The 22027-nt window shown below is 45.2% G+C and overlaps 2 protein-coding genes across 2 annotated transcripts in view; one reads left to right on the forward strand and one right to left on the reverse strand.

Moving 5' to 3' along the window:
• The window catches only part of LOC111974465 (myosin-binding protein C, cardiac-type-like), a 40359-nt gene extending 32446 nt beyond the window's left edge, over positions 1-7913 (forward strand). The window contains 5 exon segments of the mRNA XM_070447399.1: positions 2952-3049; positions 4730-4866; positions 5143-5329; positions 6857-6877; positions 7465-7913. Of these exon segments, the coding sequence (XP_070303500.1) occupies positions 2952-3049; positions 4730-4866; positions 5143-5329; positions 6857-6877; positions 7465-7514 (493 nt within the window). The 3' untranslated portion in view covers positions 7515-7913.
• A 2823-nt stretch (positions 7914-10736) lies between these two features.
• LOC111974945 (leucine-rich repeat-containing G-protein coupled receptor 4-like) overlaps positions 10737-22027 on the reverse strand; it is a 29221-nt gene continuing 17930 nt past the window's right edge. Inside the window, 14 exon segments of the mRNA XM_070447330.1 lie at positions 10737-13997; positions 14095-14148; positions 14266-14363; positions 14531-14656; positions 14805-14876; positions 15101-15172; positions 15296-15361; positions 15470-15541; positions 15721-15789; positions 16447-16518; positions 17669-17740; positions 18767-18835; positions 19459-19530; positions 21152-21367. Of these exon segments, the coding sequence (XP_070303431.1) occupies positions 12649-13997; positions 14095-14148; positions 14266-14363; positions 14531-14656; positions 14805-14876; positions 15101-15172; positions 15296-15361; positions 15470-15541; positions 15721-15789; positions 16447-16518; positions 17669-17740; positions 18767-18835; positions 19459-19530; positions 21152-21367 (2479 nt within the window). The 3' untranslated portion in view covers positions 10737-12648.

Below are 22027 nucleotides of genomic sequence, written 5' to 3' on the forward strand. Positions count from 1 at the left end.
TGGCATTCAATATTTTGAGTCACTGACACCCACACACCACACACACACCCACACCACACACACACACACACACACACACACACACCACACACAACAACACACACACACCACAAACACACACACACACACACACACACACACACAACACACACACACACACACACACACACACACACACACACACACACACACACCACACACACACACACACAACACACACACACACACACACACACACACACACACACACACAAATCTGGGTAGATAAGGAGGAGGATGGCATGAAAGCTGTTGAGAGAGTATTTAGTTAGAAAACATATTTAAAAACCAACCTAACAATAAAGAAAAACTGTCAATAAACAACAAAATACAATGCAGCAAAATGTCCTAACATTTGACCCTTGACTTACATCATATTAAATGACATCCTCTACCTTGCTTTAGGCTGACACTCATCACACAACCTAAGTTGTCAAAAGTAACAGAGTCGGTTTGAGCAGGGCACTGCATTTTACCCTTGCAACACCATGCTTATGAATTAAAAACAATCCCTTAGGTACACGTCGGTATCCTGGCAGTTGAAAAGTCGCCGCACTGGCCAGCTGCACATCAATGTTCTAACTCAATCCATAGGCATCCTAGTTGATGACATATAGGATGGGGCCTGAGATTCTTCGGATGTTGCGTTTTTGACAAGTCTGTCTGGCCTCTCTTGCCCACAGCTGATGAATGGGTTTGCCAGCTTTCGAGGGTGTGACAGAGGAGGACATCTGGGTGTGTTAATCACCACGGGAATCTAGACCCACAATCTGGCCCATATACCCAGACCGTATAGGTCTATTCCTTACTGCCTGTTTCTTTCTAAGGGTCTTCGAAAGCCGAAGAAGAGTTGACAACAAAGACAATTCATTACGTGTCAGCCCGACCCCATATTCTCACAGCAGGGCCCGCGAGAATCCCACCGTACCCTTCTTGCACCTCACACCTGCCCTCATGCATCGAGCAATCTGCGTTCTATACCTAGATGGCCGCGTCGCATGGGTGGAGGGATGCTGCATGCGTATGAGCACCTCCAGCTCTCCCCCATGATTATACTAAACATACGCTCAAAATGGTGCCCAATTTTCCACTTCTTTAACCCATCGACCTCCATCATAACACAATTACCCAGAGTCCGAGTCCGTAAGTCCAAACATTGGTAATCTAAAAGAAAAGAACATATTAAAATACTGATTTTACCAGGGAGTATTCTCCTTATTCAATCGAACCTCGCACTATAGGCATGTACTGTCAATGCGAAGTGACTCTGTGCCATTAATCCAACTACGAATTCTTATTGGCAGACTCGACAGCCTTTGGTTTCTTTTCAAAAATAGCCCATTGAAGCGCTTTGGCAAATGGAAAGTCTGGAGTAAGTGCAGTAGTGTTTTCCAAACCATAACGGTTTAATAAGTGTTGGTGCTCCTGACTCATAGTTTCACCTCGTCTCTATTTCTCTTACAGTTTAAGATATTTAGCTGATGAGGCTTGAAGTTAGCCTCCACTACCTACATGGATCTCAGGGCTCACAGATCATGTTTGGAAACAACATACATTGCCAATGTCGTACAATCAAAGCGTAGTGTTGCTCCTGTGTCGTTCCGGTACACCTCCATTGGCCCTTAACGATTAAGCCCTGGGGGGTACTCGTTATTTTGAATGGGGGTCGTCAGGATTGTAATCGCTGAGACAAAGGGCCTCTCCCAATCCCCTCCCCTGGATCCTCTTTCTCTTGTATACATCAATGATGTGGGCTCTGCGGCTGGTTGATTCTCTTCCACCTCTACCGTCCACGACGACACCTTGCTTCGAAAGTGGTGATGATTACTCTGACTTATCCACTAGAGTGCCCCTCGATCTTTTGGGCACCAGTATGAGCAAATTCCCACCGATAACAGAAGTGACACTGAGACTCAGATTTTTCACCTTAAGATGTATGTCAATAAACTCATAAAAAATCTATCCTACTCGCATTCGCGACGACTTACAAGTTTGTTAACCACAAATAAACAAAACCTCACTTCACTTTTCCTGACTTGTGGACCTTCCAACTGTCTCTTGAATAGAGCCAGATGTAAAGACCTAAAGATGTGCAAAAGCTTTGATAACAGTGTGTCAAATAGATGGCAACAAACCGTCTACAATCTATCCTGCGCTTACTAAACTCTGCTGCATCTAGCACTGCTCTGCCCTCCTACGGTCAAAATGCTGGTTCTCTGCTATGCCAACTACACATCTGTTGATCCCTGTGGAAATTGTTGGAAACTAGATAAAGTCTCCTTGTGCATTAAGGATATATGATCATGGTTTGTTTAACCTCGTGTGGCCAAATCTATATTAGCTTATAATATGCTTATGTCGATAATTCGATTTAGTAACTAGTGAAACTCTCCTTCCAGACTCCACATTCAAGCAATTCTCCATTCCAAAATGAAAAATCTAGAAGATCTCAGCTTCCATATGTGCCCTATCGTTCACCATAGGAATCTCTTGCCACTTGTCACATGCAGTGGCCACAACACATACTCTCTATCGTATAATAAACGTGACTCATAACTCACACTTCTATCCTAACCGCCATCACCAGGCGAGATTGCGTTCCACGTACGGAGATGCATCTTATAAAATTAGTGGCACTCACAGTTAAACTCATTAGACCAGTAACTACTCGAATCAATGGATTGCCATGTCAAGTGCTATAACCAACTGAAGTTTTGCGCTTATAAATGGGTTTTGATTCATAGTCGCGAGTACCACGTATCTTAGACCCAACTATCTGAACAACCTTTCTAGGGTTGAGGCGGTATGCAGATTTCATACCGTTCCTGTACCGTAGCGGGGTATAACGGTATTACTGGCAGTGCACACAAGGGGTCAGTATTTTTCCCCCAAAAAAACTCCCAACCATTCAGACGCCTGGTACCCGCCGTCAGTCAAATGCTAGTCGAGTTGGTAGGCCTCAGCCTAGAGCCCTGCTTCTCAGCAGACAGTGCCTACATCCAGAAAACAGGTGGGCTCCCATACCTGGCGCACCGTTCATGACAGCAATACCACCCTGACATCATAACTATAAACAAACAATAGTTATACATTTAACATGGTCATGGTGTATGTAAACTCAGCAAAACAAGAAACGTCCCTTTTTCAGGACCCTGTCTTTCCATGATAATTCGTAAAAATCCAAATAACTTCACAGATCTTCGTTGTAAAGGGATTAAACACTGTTTCCCATGCTTGTTCAATGAACCATAAACAATTAATGAACATGGACCTGTGGAAGACACTAACAGCTTACAGACGGTAGGCAATTAAGGTCACAGTTATGAAAACGTAGGACACTAAAGAGGCCTTTCTACTGACTCTGAAAAACACCAAAAGAAAGATGCCCAGGGTCCCTGCACATCTACGTGAACGTGCCTTAGGCATGCTGCAAGGAGGCATGAGGACTGCAGATGTGACCAGGGCAATAAATTGCAATGTCGGTACTGTGAGACAGCGCTACAGGGAGACAGGACGTACAGCTGAATGTCCTCGCAGTGGCAGATCACGTGTAACAACACCGCAACAGGATTGGTACATACGAACATCATACCTGTGGGACAGGTACAGGATGGCAACAACAACTGCCCGAGTTACACCAGGAATGCACAATCCCTCCATCAGTGCTCAGACTGTCCGCAATAGGCTAGGAGAGGCTGGACTGAGGGCTTGTAGGCCTGTTGTAAGGCAGGTCCTCACCAGACATCACCGGCAACAACGTCGTCTATGGGCACAAACCCACCGTTGCTGAACCAGACAGGACTGGCAAAAAGTGATCTTCACTGACGAGTTGCGGTTTTGTCTCACCAGGGGTGATGGTCGGATTCGCATTTATCTTTGAAGGAATGAGCGTTACACCGAGGCCTGTACTCTGGAGCTGGATCGATTTGGAGGTGGAGGCTCCGTCATGGTCTGGGGAAGTGTGTCACAGCATCATCGGACTGAGCTTGTTGTCATTGCAGGCAATCTCAACGCTGTGCGTTACAGGGAAGACATCCTCCTCCCTCATGTGGTACCCCTCCTGCAGGCTCATCCTGACATGACCCTCCAGCATGACAATGCCATCAGCCATACTGCTCGTTCTGTGCGTGATTTCCTGCAAGACAGAAATGTCAGTGTTCTGCCATGGCCAGCGAAGAGCCCTGATCTCAATCCCATTGAGCACGTCTGGGACTTGTTGGATCGGAGGGTGAGGGCTAGGGTCATTCCCCCCAGAAATGTCCGGGAACTTGCAGGTGCCTTGGTGGAAGAGTGGGGTAAGTAACATCTCACAGTAAGAACCGGCAAATCTGGTGCAGTCCATGAGGAGGAGATGTACTGCAGTACTCAATGCAGCTGGTGGCCACACCAGACACTGACTGTTACTTTTGATTTGGACTCCCCCCCCCTTTGTTCAGGGACAGTCACGTGTCTGTGGAACTTGTTCAGTTTATGTCTCTTGTTATGATCATACAAATATTTACCCATGTTAAGTATGCTGAAAATAAACGCAGTTGACAGTGAGAGGTCGTTTCTTTTTTTGCTGAGTTTATGTAGGAGCAGCATTCGCATGAAATTCATTAAAAAAAACATCCCCTGCTGCCACCTGTGTAAAACCCAAAAAACTTTCTGAACATAAGTTGAGCACTGCACCTGTTCATCTGTTCATCAGGTTTCGAGTACAAGCCTCCAACTTACAAGGAGCATGACTTTTCTGAGGCGCCTAAGTTCACACACCCTCTAGTGAGCCGTTCAGTCATAGCAGGCTACAACGCCACCCTCAGCTGCTCTGTCAGAGGCATCCCCAAGGTGAGGTGTCCCTATACAAGCAAGAATGACAGAGACAAAGGCTATGCTGCTAACCATGAATGATATAGTGATTTATCACCATCAAAATCACCATCAAATCAGCACTACTATTACATTATCATCATGTCTGCTACTAGTACTGTAGGGGGATGACAAGCATGTCCTGACCAGTAAAAACTATGAGCCTTAGTTATAGCAAATAGACATTATTTAATTGTTTTGCAATATGCATTACTATAGGCAAATCTAGTTCACATTGTAACCTCTCTCTCTCAGCCCAAATTGACATGGTACAAAAACAAGATGGACATCTCCAACGAGGCCAAGTACCGTATGTTCAGTAAGCAGGGCGTACTCACCCTGGAGATCCGCAAGCCCTGCTCATTTGACGGGGGAGTGTACATGTGCAAAGCAGTCAACGCCAGTGGAGAAGATGTAGTGGAGTGCAAGCTGGAGATTCGCCGTAAGTATCCCTAACACTACTCACCTTTTCTCTGCTGGTGAGCTCCTTAACACACCTGGCCTGCCAACCAACTGCCAAATCCATTGTCATTCTTGTATGCTCAGTGACCAGTTTTTTAGGTACACCACCCTGTTCACGAAAATGGTTCGCTCCTACAGACAATGAATCATGTGGCCATGGCTTGCTATATGAATCAGGCAGACAGGCATAAAGGTTTCCAGTTACTGGTCGATTGAATGTTAGAATGGGAAAACAAGTGACCGAAGTGACTTTGAGCGTGATATGATCGTCGGTGACAGGTGCGCCGGATCCAGTATCTCAGAAACGGCCGGCATTCTGTACTTTTCACACACGACAGTGTCTAGGGGTTACCAAGAATAGTGCAACAAACAAAAAACATCCAGTCAGCGGCAGTCCTGCGGGTGAAAACAGCTCATTAATAAGAGGTCAAAGGAGAATGGCAAGAATGGTGCAACCTAACAGGCTGGTCACAAACAGGCAAATAACGGCGCAGTGGAGTGCAGAACGGCATCTCGGAATGAACAACTCGTTGGTCCTTGTCACGGATGGGCTATTGCAGCAGATGACCGGGTTCCACTCCTATCAGCTAAACACAAGAAGTGGCTCCAGTGGGCACGCGATCACCAACACTGGACAATTGAGGCGTGGAAAAACATTGCCTGGTCCGAAGAATCCCGGCTCCTGTTGCGTCATGCTGATGGCAGAGTCAGGATTTGGCGTAGGCAGCATGAGTCCATGGCCCCATCCTATCTGGTGTCAACAGTACAGGCTGGTGGCAGTGGTGTAATAGTGTGGAGAATGTTTTCCTGGCACACGTTAGGGCCCTTGAAACCAATTCAGCAATGTTTCCATATCACGAAGAATTCAGGCAAAGTGGGGTCCGACCCGGTACTAGATGGGTGTACCTAATAAACTGGCCACTGAGTGTACATGGTGATTGTTACAGATATGACCACCGTAAATAGGCATGTAATTGTCAAGGTTTCCAACTTCCTGTGTACTTCACTCTGTTTCCTGTCTGGAACAGGTACCCTTAGTACATATGTGTCCATCAAATATGAAGTCATATATAAATGTCTGAAAATGTCATAATATATGAATGCTCCCCAACTCATATTTGAAACATGTTTTGGGGTTTCCTTATGAAATAATACATTTGGACATCAAATCTGTGATGGAAGAATTATACTTGTATGTGTTAAATGGCATGTTCAAATCTAGAACATGTATCATGGTAATCATAGTATGTTCTAGAGGGCAAATACAGTAAATCTATTCTTCCTATTTGAGATCTCATGTTAACATATACAGACATATCATTATGTCTTCATAAGGGTATATTAACTCGCTGACGGACCTTTGGAATGTACACTGGAATACATGTAAAGGTTCTAAATGGATCCTGCCACCATTACATGATCCATCTCCTCTGACGTGTGTCTCTCCTTCTGTCTGTAACCCCACCATGCTGTGTCCTGTCATGCTTCTACCCTTTTTAATTCCCAGCACCTGGCACTTTCCCCCAAGGTAAGCCCCCACACTCAGTAATAACTGAGGTCAATCCCATTATTATAGAACTGTTTCATTTGTGTTCATTTGAGAAGAATAAAATGTGTGCCAAAATACTTAACCCTAATTGCTTCTGGAAATCGCTCTGCATAAGACCGTCTGCTAAATGACTAAAATGTAAATGTACTATACATTACAGTATGTAACAATGTGCATTGTCCATCTCACTTAATTTAAGGTAAAATATGTTACAAAATATTGGATAATGTGAAAGGATAAGACACGTTTTACCTCATCTGTACACTATAGATTTTTAGAAAAATCTATCTTGATATTAACAAATTGAACTGGAGATGATATTCTAATCCCAATGTTATTGAAGTAACAGTCATTTTCTCAGTGGTAAGTATTTATCAAATGGCATGGATATTATAAATAATATATTTTATAGTCTAGAAATAAAATGTAAAAAGACAATAATTAGATTGAATAGTCTAAAATAGTGAAGTATTATCAGTCCTACATTAATCACCAACAAAATGTTCTAGTATGTTTGATTTTTGAATTGGAAATATGATTCACGAATTAGACTAATTGCCTTGCAGCTCAAATCACCAAAGAGGAGAAGGATAAGCAGATGAACAAGGCTGATTAGATGTAAAGAAGCCGGTTGAAGATAGGGTGGATGTCCCGTCTCATCCTACACGGACCTCCACTGGGACCCTGGCCAGACTACAGCTCAATGTGAAGAGACCAGAGATAATCCATTASCTTTCATTTCCCTGTGTCCCACTACCACCCTGTTATGTGCACATGTCAATCTACCCCGTTCCCTGTTGTGAAATCATCTTACATAGGTCATCCAAGACATTACATTCATCCACATTGGGTTATTGTACCTTTATTTATTTCATGGAATAATTTGAGGAGTAGCAAAGGACTGCATTGTTTGATTCACTCWKGCATYCTTTGTAGAAWARGRTTATTGARTATYAGTGGCAAAGAKYATTTGTTTTATGTATGAAAAATAAATGCAAAGCTTTGTCAAYGGGCAGTGGGCACCCCTTTTATTCTCACTTATTCAAATGCAAGTCYATCCCAGGTTTCTRGGGTGCCCAATCATACTCATATTCCCAGCTGTAAACTGGTTATAATGCAAGTTAAGTAAACCACTAYCCCTGGTGTGGCCTGTTCGCTAGTGAGGCCTGATAAAACCCCACCATTGTTTAACATGGGAAACAGACAGTGGACAGGGGTTAACACTGAGATGAATACACAGGTGGAGCAGCACTCGTGTGCCTCATGCTGCCCTACACACAGAACATGATCACTATGAGGTCAACAAACAGTTGACGCTCTGGCGCTTGAATGCCAGTGGGAATGAACAAAAGCTGCTGGGTATTAACGTAACAAAGTCTAACTAAGGCCAAAAGACGATATAGCAATATGTTTAATGTGTTTGGCCCAGCGATGAGGTGTGGGGAGGGTTGGAACAGCTGGAATGTCCCATTCCCCCTGTGGGTGCATCGCTGGGAGGTGAAATGTTTGGTCAAGCCAAGTCCATTTCCCAACAGGGTGTGAGTAATAAGGCTGCTCCTGTTGGTTTCTGAGGTCCACTGCCAACCACCTACCTTCATCCACTAGCATACATTCACACAACACATTTTCTAAACATAAACACATTCTTATTGTCAAACTTGGTGTAATTTGACAGGTCACATTCAAGACCATAGTTCATGTGCACTTATCCACTTCCAGTAAGCCCCCATCACGATGTTGTTACACACCCCGTGAGGTTTGGATGTGTTAAAGGAACAAGGGCACCCAGTGTGAATCAGGTGACATGGACACCATCAACAGGGTTATTTTTTACCCATAATGCTCGCTTTGAGGACAATACAGTGCCACTGACACGGCCTGCTACCAAAACCTGCGGGCTCTCCTTCAATGCAGCCAACGTGAGTAAAATATTTAAACGTGTTAACCCTCGCAGGGCTGCAGGCCCAGACGGCATCCCCAGCCGCGTCCTCAGAACATGCGCAGACCAGCTGGCTGGTGTGTTTACGGACATATTCAATCAATCCTTATCCCAGTCTGCTGTTCCCACATGCTTCAAGAGGGCCACTATTGTTCCTGTTCCCAAGAAAGGTAAGGTAACTGAGCTAAATGACTACCGCCCTGTAGCACTCACTTCCGTCATCATGAAGTGCTTTGAGAGACAAGTCAAGGACCATATCACCTCCACCCTACCTGACACCCTAGACCCACTCCAATTTGCTCACCGCCCCAATAGGTCCACAGACGACGCAATCACACTGCACACTGACCTAACCCATCTGGACAAGAGGAATACCTATGTAAGAATGCTGTTCATCGACTACAGCTCAGCATTTAACACCATAGTAACCTCCAAACTCGTCATTAACCTCGAGACCCTGGGTCTCAACCCCGCACTGTGCAACTGGGTCCTGGACTTCCTGACGAGCCGCCCCCAGGTGGTGTGGGTAGGTAACAACATCTCCACCCCGATGATCCTCAACACTGGGGCCCCACAAGGGTGCATTCTCAGCCCTCTCCTGTACTCCCTGTTCACCCATGACTGCGTGGCCATGCACGCCTCCAACTCAATCATCAAGTTTGCAGACGACACAACAACGACGAGACGGCCTGCAGGGAGGAGGTGAGGGCCCTCGGAGTGTTGTGTCAGGAAAATAACCTCACACTCAATGACAACAAAACAAAGGAGATGATCGTGGACTTCAGGAAACAGCAGAGGGAGCAGCCCCCTATCCACATCGACGGGACAGTAGTGGAGAGGGTGGAAAGTTAAGTTCCTCGGCGTAAACATCACGGACAAACTGAAATGGTCCACCCACACAGACAGCGTGGTGAAGGAGCAGCAGCGCCTCTTCAACCTCAGGAGGCTGAAGAAATTCGGCTTGTCACCAAAAACAAACTTTTACAGATGCACAATTGAGAGCATCCTGTCGGGCTGTATCACTGCCTGGTACAGCAACTGCTCCGCCCACAACCATAAGGCTCTCCAGAGGGTAGTGAGGTCTGCACAACGCATCACCGGGGGCAACCTGCCCTCCAGGACACCTACACCACCCGATGTCACAGGAAGGCCAAAAAGATCATCAAGGACAACATCCACCCGAGCCAATGCCTGTTCACCCCGCTATCATCCAGAAGGCGAGGTCAGTACAGGTGCATCAAAGCGGGGACCGAGAGACTGAAAAACAGCTTCTATCTCAAGGCCATCAGACTGTTAAACAGCCATCACTAACATTGAGTGGCTGCTGCCAACATACTGACTCAACTCTAGCCACTTTAATAATGGAAAAATGTATGTAATAAATGTATCACTAGCCACTTTAAACAATGCTATGAACAAACTATGCCGTTCGGCCATCACTCATTCATATATTTTTATGTACATATTCTTATTAATTCCTTTACACTTGTGTGTATAAGTTAGTTGTTGCGAAATTGTTAGGTTAGATTACTTGTTAGATATGACTGCATGGTCGGAACAAGAAGCACAAGCATTTAGCTACACTCGCATTAACATCTGCTAACCATGTGTATGTGACCAATAAAATTTGATTTGAAACTCAGCCATAGGAGCCAATTGGGAGAGGTGCCAGTGCCCTGGTGCCCTGTGGGACATTTATAGCCTTGACAATTTCAACAGCACCCTTGAGTGGCACTATGGTCAGTCAGTCAGACAGAACCTAACACTGTAGGCAAAGAAAAACACTGAGAGTCCTGACAAGGTCGAAATCAGACCAACTCAACTGTGTGTCACTGTGGGGCAAATAAATTATAAGAATGAGTGAGAGTTTGTGTGTCAGAAATCTTGTACATAAAGCACTGTTTTTTTAAGCAAATGGTTTTATATAATTTGGTTTACAAAAATCACAGTATACAGTACATACTGTACATTCCTCCCACTAAAAGCATGAATTCAATTCAGTGACGCTGTACAACGATGTATTTACAAACAAAGCCTATAGTTCAAACCAAAATATCAATAGCATAAGAACACACACCGTACAAAGCACTGCTGGTAGCCACTAAAGTTGAAGAGGTAGCTTCCGTGGTTAGTCAATCCATCCCATTCTTGATTATTGGTTTTTCTATCAAAAATAATTTAAATATGGATAAACAGACAGCAATACACACCGATTTGGAATTTGCATGTACGGGCTTCAAACATCTCCAATACAATCTGGACAGTTGGTTGGGGTTAAAATTACACTCAGTCAAAACATTGACAAATCCATACAAAAATAAGAAAATTTGTGATATAATTTCAAAAGCCAATGAGCTTCATAATATGGACACATTAACAAAATGTTGAGGGAGTCTAGGCTTCCCTACATTGCCTAATTTCCTGAGCGCTCGCATGAATTACACATGTGGATACAGGCTCCTAGGGTGTGGTGTGGTGCAGGCCCCATACGCAAAGTCATGCTCGTGCACATCAAACAGATATTCCCCTACAGTCAAACCTGATCCAATCAAATGTTTCATAGTGAAACATTATATGTTGTTATTATATCATAATATACACCATGATATCCATTACACTGGCTACACTGCTGAGCTGTGGGATTGTGTGCATCTTGATCATAATTAATGGGTTGTGGTACATGCTGGTGGTACATGCTGCATTCACCTTTCAAAGCCAACCTCCTGACACCTGAAATAACCTTGTCCATGGCCCAGACATTCTGCTCCTCTTTAAGCAATAAATTAGAACGATCCTGGGGGTAAAGCACAGTTCAACGAAATGATTTTCAGTCCAAGAGACAAAACAAAGTCATAAAACTCTCCTCAACAACCTGGGAAGACTGTTGTTAAAACAGTGCCCTCTTCCATTCCCACGTGACATCCAAGACTTTATCACTCATAGYGAGGAAGAATTGTTGACACTTATTGTCAAAGATAATAAACATTTAAGTCATTGTCTTGTACTCTTGAGGAATGAATACAAGGCATGTGAAGTTACATGAACAGATTCAGACTGGAGATTCAGTTGGCTCACATTGGGAGGGCTGAAAATGCAGCTTTCAGATTATATTTAACACATTGTCAGTACCCCTTAATTTAAAGCCGCTGCCATACAATTCTCCTTTCAGTTACTTTACATTCTCATATGAAAAACAACCCTAGAATGAGGATTATGATTACATTTGCTACATATACAAATGAATAGCGATTATGGCAAGGCTTTAAAATCGACAGACCAGGGAATGACAATAAAATAAAACGTATAGCTAGCTACAGGTAGAACCTACAAAAGGATGGCACATAGATCCTTGCCTTAGCAAGAGATGTGACAGATGAATTCAGGCTTGTAACATCTTGATAATGAGTTTGCTCTAAACCAAGAAGCAGGCGAATTTGCTCTAAACCAAGAAGCAGGCACTGGTGGAAAGGTTTCCTCTTTTGTTAMATTTTTTACAGCCAGTTTGGTGTTATCACACACAGGAATCAGTTGTAAATCTTGATGGGCAAAACAAGTGTTGGCCAAAAGTCTCAGAGAAGTCTAATTTAATGCCAGATTCCCTTTTTGTGACAGTTGAGTCTGTTTCACACAGTGATTAAAGAAGTGCTTCCTGAATGATTTGTGTGCAGGGACCCACATGCACATGTTTTGTTGTGTATCACAAACCTTTTCTTTTTGTTATAGTGTCCAACACACACACACAAACAAACACAGATGCACACACAAACAAACACAGATGCACACACACACACAAACACAGCTGAAGAGTTTCTCAGTCTTTGATGCGAGGTATGTTGTATGCGTAGTGGACCAGAGGGAGCCCTCGGCTCTGGCAGAAGCAGGCTCGTCCACAGGCCTGCACCTGGTCGGAACTGTCGGACACAAACGAGTCCCCCTCGTCAGCGTACTCTGACTGGGCAGGGAGGGTGCCGCTGTCTGCCCAGTAGCCCTCCGTACGCTGGCCCGCTGCCGCACCAGCCGAGAGGGTAGGGCAGCTGTGGGACTTCACCAAGTGTCTGCAGACTGATGATGAGGAGGAAGAGGTCCTGGCGTGTAGAGCCGCCTCGCAGCGCTCACACAYGCCYGTTTCCCCACAGAGCTGGGAGTACACCCCACAGTCATAGCCCAGCYGTGTGGAGGAGTCCCCGTCCMCMTCCACAACCCCAGAGCCCCCTGCACACTGCCCAGCCTTCACCCCCCGGGCCACAGCTCCATGGCCCCGCAGCCGCAGCCAGTCCTCCCGGAAGGCGGGGCTGAAGAAAACATAGAGCACGGGGTTAAGGCATGCCGGTAGGGGGAAGAAGATGAGCGTGATGGACTTGGCGATCTCAGGGCCCCCCACGGTGCCAGACCTRGCCAGTAGAGGGGCGAAGGAGAAGGCTGCMACAGGGCAGAAGAAGATGCAGTTGGTGAATATGAGCCATGCCACRTGGCGTACGGCCCCTGCCTGCTCCTGGTCTGCCAGCTCCACCCTGCCCAAGCCACAGTACAGCTGGGTGTACACTGCTGCTGTGAACAGGTAGGCCAGAGCGTTGAGCAGCACCAGGGCCACAGTGACCCCCAGTGCAGGGCCCTCACCGCCAGAGAAGGGTAAACAGAGAGRGGAGGCTGAAGGGTCGYTGGTACTGAAGAGGGGCAGRCAGGCTGCTGCWGCCGCCAGGAGTCCCAGKAGAGCAGCCGCCAGGGCGAAGCRTCKGTCCCCGAMCCCCCTCTCGCTGCTCCTCCTGGGTGAGATGGCCTTCCCCAGGAGCCCYCTCACCGCCACGCTGCGCTCMACAGCCGCCAGRGGCAACAGCAGCACCGCCCACTCTGAGGAGAACACCGCCAGGGCCCCTGTTGCCCGGCAGCCCACCCCCGTCTCCCACCAGACCCCAAACTCAGCGAAGGAGCCCCAGGTGGCAGCATCCAGGACAGTGAGCACCCCCACATAGACCCCAGTGAGCAGGTTGGTGAGGGCCAGGAGGCCAACCAGCAGCCTGGCAGGGGAGAGGGCCAWGGCCCGGCGGGAGAAGGTGGCTGCCAGCACCAGAGTGTTGAAGATCAAGGCCACCAGGCAGATGAACCACACAGTCAGACGGATCATCCAGCTGCCCAGGAGGTGCTCACAGGGCTTGAAGGCTCCTGGAGGAGAGAGACAGAGTCAGCCTTCAGTTAGTAAGAGATGTGATGATGTACACAATTCAATGCTGTAGATGACAATAAAGTGACTGTGGTTTACCTGGAGAGGGAGAGCAGTGCATTACCATCGATATCCTCTCCACTTCTTCTCCACCTAGAACACAAAGATGAATTAGCTAATCAATTTCAATATACTTTTTATCCCTCTGAATAATATTTTTTTTTTATGTCAAGAGTGGTCTAATGACCAGTCATGACCGACATATTTTACCTGTAACCTTCTTGATGTCCTCCTCATCAGTGGAAGTTGTTGAAGAATCACATCCCACAAATGCACAGCACTGGTAAGCATAGGGAACTGATACTGACCTGTAGACCACAATAGGACCATTATCATTCAAAGTGTTGCATGACCCCAACCTCACAGTTGTACTTAAGTTTAGTTACTGTAAGTGAATTGGGTTTGGCACTACAGTGAGTTCAAATCTAGTTCAGGACAATGTGAGGTCATTTGGATGAATTACTAGGATTCTGACCTGAGTTTGGGGAGGCTCTTTGCAGTAAATACATTTTTCATCTGCAGGTTTCCTGTGAGTTTCAGTTGGTTCAGGGAACTCAGTCCAGTTGTTGGAATGCTGGTCAGCGAGTTTAAACTCAGGTCTCTGAAACAAACAGGACATATTAGCATACATACATTCCTGRAACACACTACTAGCATATGTACACATATGTTTAAACAGTAATGTATTTGTTATCATGACTTGTATGAGAACGGATTTAGTTTTTACCACAGTACAGTGTCCTACTCACAGGTTTGTTAGCGCCGTCAAATAGAGGAAAGCATCTCTGTGGATGGTTTTCATTTCATTTCTACTCAGGTCCCTGCAGGAAAGAAAATTACTTAATGATGTGTTCAGAATGAGGGCAGAAAATTAAGCATGCTTTTTAAAATTAGCCTCTGGCATGAGCTAGTGAAAGCAGAACTGAGTTAATTTCCAATGAGATCTACTTAGGCCCTTCACCTTTAAGCCTCAAGGTACTATAGGCTGCAAGTGTGTGTGTGAGTGTGTTTGTGTGTGTGTGTGTGTGTGTGTGTGTGTACTCACAGCAAGCGCAGGGCAGACAGACCCTGGAATGTGTCCCTGTCGATTTGCTGGATGTGGTTGTGCTGCAGGCTTCTATAATTAGGGCAGAATATACACTCAGAAAAAGGTAGAAGGTGGGGGTCATCTTGAGTGTGTAATGTTTAAAATTGTGTTTGTGCTCTTGCTCACATTCCCAACAATATATACCATACTCACATTTCCTGCAGCTTTAGACAGCCCTGGAAGGAAGGCAGCTCCTCAATCTCATTGTAGGACAGGTCTCTGATGGGCAAAAGGATGAAATAATGTAATCTGGAATGTCATCAGCATTTATGTGAAATAGATTAATAAGGTAGGATAAGGGTGAAAGGTGAGRTTGGGGATACTTACAGAGTCCGCAGCACCTTGAGATCCTCACAGAGCTCAACCGGTATKGCGGCAATCTTTGTGCCTGTCAAAGTACTGAGAAAGAAACACTGATTTAATTACCACTGACAAACGGTCTAACTTAACCTCAAACAAGGCAGAAAAAAAATCTAATCACTAACAATCTGACTAACACGAACACATTCATTCTAACATTGTTGGTCAGTGTCAGTTGTGTATGTTGATGTAAAGCGTCTGCTGTATTGTGTACTCACAGACTCTCCAGGTTGTTAGTCCCAATGAGACAGGGAAAMTCCTGCATCATACTGGCTCCACGTAGCATCCTGAAACACATACCTCACAGGGTTAGAAYACAAACAGGTATGACAGACCAGAGACTAACTTTAGTCGGAATAACTGTCCACTCGTAACATTAGATCATGGTATGAAATAAGCACCTGAGCACCAGCGATATCCAGTGTATTGTATCACATGGTGATTTCATACACTGTTATTGTAAAGCAGTTGCTGCTGGAAGTGGTGTTGGAGGGCCAGTAGGAGGCACTCTTTCCTCTGGTCTAAAAAATATCCCAATGCCCCAGGGCAGTGATTGGGGACACTGCCCTGTGTAGGGTGCCGTCTTTCGGATGGGACGTTAAACGGGTGTCCTGACTCTCTGAGGTCATTAAAGATCCCATGGCACTTGTCGTAAGAGTAGGGGTGTTAACCCCGGTGTCCTGGCTAAATTCCCAATCTGGCCCTCAAACCATCACGGTCACCTAATAATTCCCAGTTTACAATTGGCTCATTCATCCCCCTCCTCTCCCCTGTAACTATTCCCCAGGTCGTTGCTGTAAATGAGAACGTGTTCTCAGTCAACTTACCTGGTAAAATAACGGATAAATAAAAAATAAAACAATTTCAGAGATCCTTACCACACTATGAATACAATGTTCAGAGTACCAGACTTGGTTTTCTAACAGCTATGGACAGGGACTTACAGGGAGTGCAGGTCAGACAGGTTCTGGAAGGCTGAAGTTCCCACAAAGGACAGGGGGTTGTCATACAGGTGGCTGGGGAGGATAAGAGAAGAGGACACACTGACAGTAAACTCATTTACTATGCGAGAATGGCACCATCTTCTGGACAAGTATCTTCTAGGGCCCATGGTCAGTCACTATATTACCTGCTTGGTGCCGTCAGTCAGTCACTATATTACCTGCTTGGTGCTGTCAGTCAGTCACTATATTACCAGCTTGGTGCTGTCAGTCAGTCACTATATTACCAGCTGGTGCTGTCAGTCAGTCACTATATTACCAGCTTGGTGCTGTCATCAGTCACTATATTACCAGCTTGGTGCTGTCAGTCAGTCACATATTACCAGCTTGGTGCCGTCAGTCAGTCACTATATTACCAGCTTGGTGCCGTCAGTCAGTCACTATATTACCAGCTTGGTGCCGTCAGTCAGTCACTAATTACCAGCTTGGTGCCGTCAGTCAGTCACTATATTACCTGCTTGTGTCGTCAGTCAGTCACTATATTACCAGCTTGTGCCGTCAGTCAGTCACTATATTACCAGCTTGGTGCCGTCAGTCAGTCACTATATTACCAGCTTGGTGCCGTCAGTCAGTCACTATATTACCAGCTTGGTGCCGTCAGTCAGTCACTATATACCAGCTTGGTGCCGTCAGTCAGTCACTATATTACCAGCTTGGTGCCGTCAGTCAGTCACTATATTACCTGCCTTGGTGCCGTCAGTCAGTCACTATATTACCAGCTTGCTGCCGTCAGTCAGTCACTATATTACCAGCTTGCTGCTTTCAGTCAGTCACTATATTACCAGCTTGGTGCTGTCAGTCAGTCACTATATTACAAGCTTGGGTGCTGTCAGTCAGTCAGTACTGAGGACAGTTATGTGTGTAAATATGTAAACTTACATACAGTACAGTGTTTCCCAACTCCAGTCTTGGACTACCCCCAACAGTACACATATTTTGTAGCCCCGGACAAGCAGACCTGATTCAACTGGTCAACTAATCATCAAGCACTCAATGAGTTGAATCAGGTGAGTTTGTCTGGAGCTACAACCAAAATGTGTGCAGTTGGAGGTACTGGAGGACTGGAGTTGGGGAACACTGTGCTAGTACATGAATGTGTGAGGGCTTAAGGTTCTATTCTATAGTATTTGTTGACAGTAGGACTGCCTTTGAAGTATTGTCTTACATGGTGCGGAGCAAAGGGTTCTTGTGGAAGGCTCCCTCAGGTATGGCTGCTATGTCGTTGCTGTGAAATCCACTGGAGGAAAATGAAAATATACACAGTGAAAATTATTCTAACAACAATCTTTGGGATGAAGGTGGAATATTAAATGTGCAACGATACAGTTGCAAGAGCTGAACGAGAAGAAGATACAAATTGTGATTTGGAAAACAGATGGGTCCAAATTAAGTAAACTGTTATAGTTGCCAATATGTAAATGACGACTAATTCTGTACGCATGTGTGCTACAGCTTCCTGATTTCTGCACTTAATGTGGCTAATTCCAGTTTTCACCATTAGATGGCATCTTTCAATCTAATGTGTGTCAATTATTTGMCTGAAGGTTTTATTGCTAATTAATCTATACTGCTGTCATAAAACATGGTAAATTCCATATCTGTTCAATATTGTTTTTCCATCAGAAATATGAAAGGACACCATCTAGAGAACAGTTGTGACTGTCCACATGAAACGCTGTGAAGTCATGATCTATTGTTCAAGATGTCCCAGTGACACTGTGAAAACAAAGGCCAGGTAATGTACCTAACGTGCCTGCGTCTTTTATCTAGTAGACATGTCYCTTATATCCATCACAAGTTCAAGGAATCAAGAAACCATTGTACAGGAACATTAAGACAGCTTCTCTCTTTACTACCGCTGACACAGACAGGAGAGGAGAGCAACAAAGGTAAGGAAAACAGATAGAGGAGTGTATTCTTGGGGGCACTAGTCAGAACCCATCATTAATCTCTCAGCTCCCCCTGCCAAGGTTCACAGTTCCACCGAGACACATCAACAGCTCACATTTCTACAAAAACACTGCAGCCTGCACGCAACCAGAAAATGATATCACCTCTAGGCCACATGCCGCTTACTGACTAAACAACCTAATCACTCAAAGTTGACGTTTCAGATTTTAAAAATCTCACTAAGGAATCTGTGTACGCATGTGCATCCCTGTATGTGTGTGTGTGTGTGTGTGTCGGTATCGGTGTGTGTGTGCTTCCATTTGTGACTGTGTGTGTGTGTGTGTGCATGTGTTTGTCATGGGACAGTACTCACAGCTCCTTCAGTTTGGGCAGTGCCTGGATTGCTTCTGGGAAGGTCATCAGGTTGTTGAAGTTAAGATCCCTGAGGAGCCAAAAGGAGCAGGGAGTTTCATAATCATTACACCACACACCACAGCACACTCAATCATACTGTAACCATCCACTAGCAGTGCTGTGCAAACATACGGTCACCTTAACGATAGTAAAATATTGATCTTCCAGTTTCAGGCAATACACTATAAAACATTATCTTGAAGGGATATCCAGTGTTCACGAATAGCCAAGTGTACTGTAGTTCCCATGACAGACTGGAGTGCTCACATATAAGGTAGGCTCCTATGGTAAGTAAGACAATTCTCTTTATGCTTTATCAGTGTCAACGTTGTGAGTGAGTGTGACACCGCAAAAATAATTGTAACAGCCATGGTACGTCTAATATGGCTGCTGTTAAACCATAGGTCAGAATGTCTCTGTCCTCTCCGGACTAAAGATGTTGTGTCACTGTTCAGGCTGGCGACGCAGGAGGAAGCGAACAATGGGAGGGTAGTGCAGATAGCCATCATGGACTCCGCTCCATTTATCCTGGAGCAATTACAGGAGGAAGTGGACACACTGACGTCCCGGCTGCTCTGGGTGTGTGTGGGTGTGTGGGGGGATGAGTGGCTCATACACACTGTTAATGAGTTTGTATTCAAATGTACTTACAGCGTCTCTAGGTTCTCTAGCCCCGTGAAGCAGCTCTCCCCAATCTCCTTAATTCTGTTATTATGCAGATGCCTGGAAGATAAAGGATATATTTATATTCCATTCCCGGCTCAAATTAGACTTCACTGTTGCAGACGAGCCAAAAGGGACATTGAACAACAGAAGGAACATGTATTGGATATCTAGTATGTGTGATTGAACATGCAGGGAGGTTTTAATAGGGGTCCGTCTGGGTTATTTATTATATATATATATATTTTTTACCCCTTTTTCTCCCCAATTTCGTGGTATCCAATTGGTAGTTAGTCTTGTCTCATCACTGCAACTCCCGTACGGACTCGGAAGAGGTGAAGGTCGAGAGCCGTGCGTCCTCCAAAACACGATCCAACCAAGCCGCACTACTTCTTGACACAACCTGGAAGCCAGCCGCACCAAGGTCTCGGAGGAAACACCGTACACCTGGCGACCGGGTCAGCGTGCACTGCAGCCGGCCCGCAACAGGAATCGCTAGTGCGCGATAGGACAAGGACATCCCTGCCGGCCAAACCCTCCCCTAACCCGGGTGACGCTGGGCCAATTGTACACGGGTCTGCCGATCGCGGCCGGCTGCGACAGAGCCTGGACTCGAACCCAGAATCTCTAGTGGCACAGTGCGATGCACTGTCTTAGACCACTGCTCCACTCGAGAGGTCACCCGTCTGGATTTTTAAGCAGGATATAATATAGCAATTCTTATTGACATACAACACACATAAAACAAAATGCTCAATCTGCCACATGGCATCCCATCCTTTGTGGATGAACAACGCAGCACTTTTCACATCTCCCACAGTCCCTGCCTGATAGTAAGACCCAATTCAATCTATTCATAAGGTAAATGTCCTCTGCAGCTATCACCAGAGACCACAGTGATTGGTAAGTCAGGTATCATTGTGAGTGCTGGTGTGTCGAAGCCTGATGGATTCAAGGTATTTTCTGCCTGTTTATTCTTGCCAGCCACTAGGGACACAGCTCTGTCCTTTTTCCCTCCAACTGGGACCTGCAGCAATAGCATTTTTCTTGTGCGCGCGCGTGTATGTGTGCGCGTGTACATGTGTGCATGCGTGTGTTTGTAGGGGCATTCCACAGTAAGTGATGGCTTCATACAGTATGTTGATGTATTTAACTGAGAATTTAATTTGACTTGGAGTGGAATGGATTTGAACATCTGCAATGTTTGAATGGTAGAGAAGTGTAATCTGAGGGTTTGTTCCTTTGACACTTTGTTTAAAAATATTTAAATAATCTTACATGTAACTGTCTTTCATTATAAAAGTGGAGATTGTTCTATTACCCATGATTCCTACATTTTCTTCTTCTTCCAACAGATGTAAATCTCCACCAGAAATATCTAATGTCTGTGCTACATCTGAATCTACAGTATACTACCAATGAGTTGAACCCCCCAAACTCTCCCCTATGGGAAGGAGCACAGAACAGATCCAGAACAGCACCAAGATCAGACATGGGTTTAAATACTATCTTGAGTTTACTGAGCTTGCCTGGCACAATGGAACCAATAGAATAATCACAAGGAGTCCAAACCCTGCCCCTCTTGCACTCCAGAGAGACTAGAGCAAACGCTAAATGTATTTGAAAGATTTCAAATAGTATTTGAACCCAGGTCTGGAATAGATAGATCTGCAGCACTCACAGCACCACCAGACTGGAGAGGTTGGCAAAGGCATTGTTGGGGATGTGGGTGATGCGGTTGAGTGCCAGGGTGAGAGCCTGCAGGTTAGCCTGGTGTCTCATGGGGCCCACTGGGACCTCAGTCAGGCTGTTGTCATCCAGCCAGAGGTGGCGGAGCTGCTGGAGGCCCTCAAAGCTATCCTCAGGCACCGTCGTGATGTGGTTGGCATCCAGACGTCTGCAGAGGGAGGGGGGGGAAATAGATTTTAGAAACCTTTATCTTACTAGTTATGTCACACCAATGTGTGAATCCTGTCATACATTCACCACCATTAACATTCTCACGTTGAGGACATTTCATATTGATACAGCACATAACAGAGAGAGAGAGAGAGAGAGAGAGAAAATCAAGGGCCATGTAAGGAATGGTATTTATGAGGTATTTCTATTGCCTCAGTAGAAAAACATTAACACTACGGTCTTCCATTTTTAACAGCTTTCCATTGCCCTTAATCTTATCAACTGCAAATATTTTAATGAGCCATTGGATAGCCTACTACATTATAACGTATGTATAGTAAGTATGATGTTACTATACAAATTGGAATTTCATTACTCTTATAAATATTCTGCATTTATTTCTAACTATTTAGACTGCTCCGGTGAGGACTACAAACAAAAGGTTTTAAATAGCTTTGTTCTACAATCAAGGTTTCTACTAGTTTTGTATTTGGCTGGTGCTGCACATTCTGTTCCTCATTCATGAAACCTGCTCCTTAATGCTGATATCACAACATTCACTCTCTCCCTCGCAAACAAAAGCTCTATCCCTTTGTAATTCCGCTCTTCCCTTCACAGACTCCCTCTAAGTTTCCCTCTCCTCTTCCCTCGCTCTCTT

This window comes from Salvelinus sp. IW2-2015, linkage group LG15 (genome assembly GCF_002910315.2).
Source record: "Salvelinus sp. IW2-2015 linkage group LG15, ASM291031v2, whole genome shotgun sequence".
Taxonomy (NCBI): domain Eukaryota; kingdom Metazoa; phylum Chordata; class Actinopteri; order Salmoniformes; family Salmonidae; genus Salvelinus; species Salvelinus sp. IW2-2015.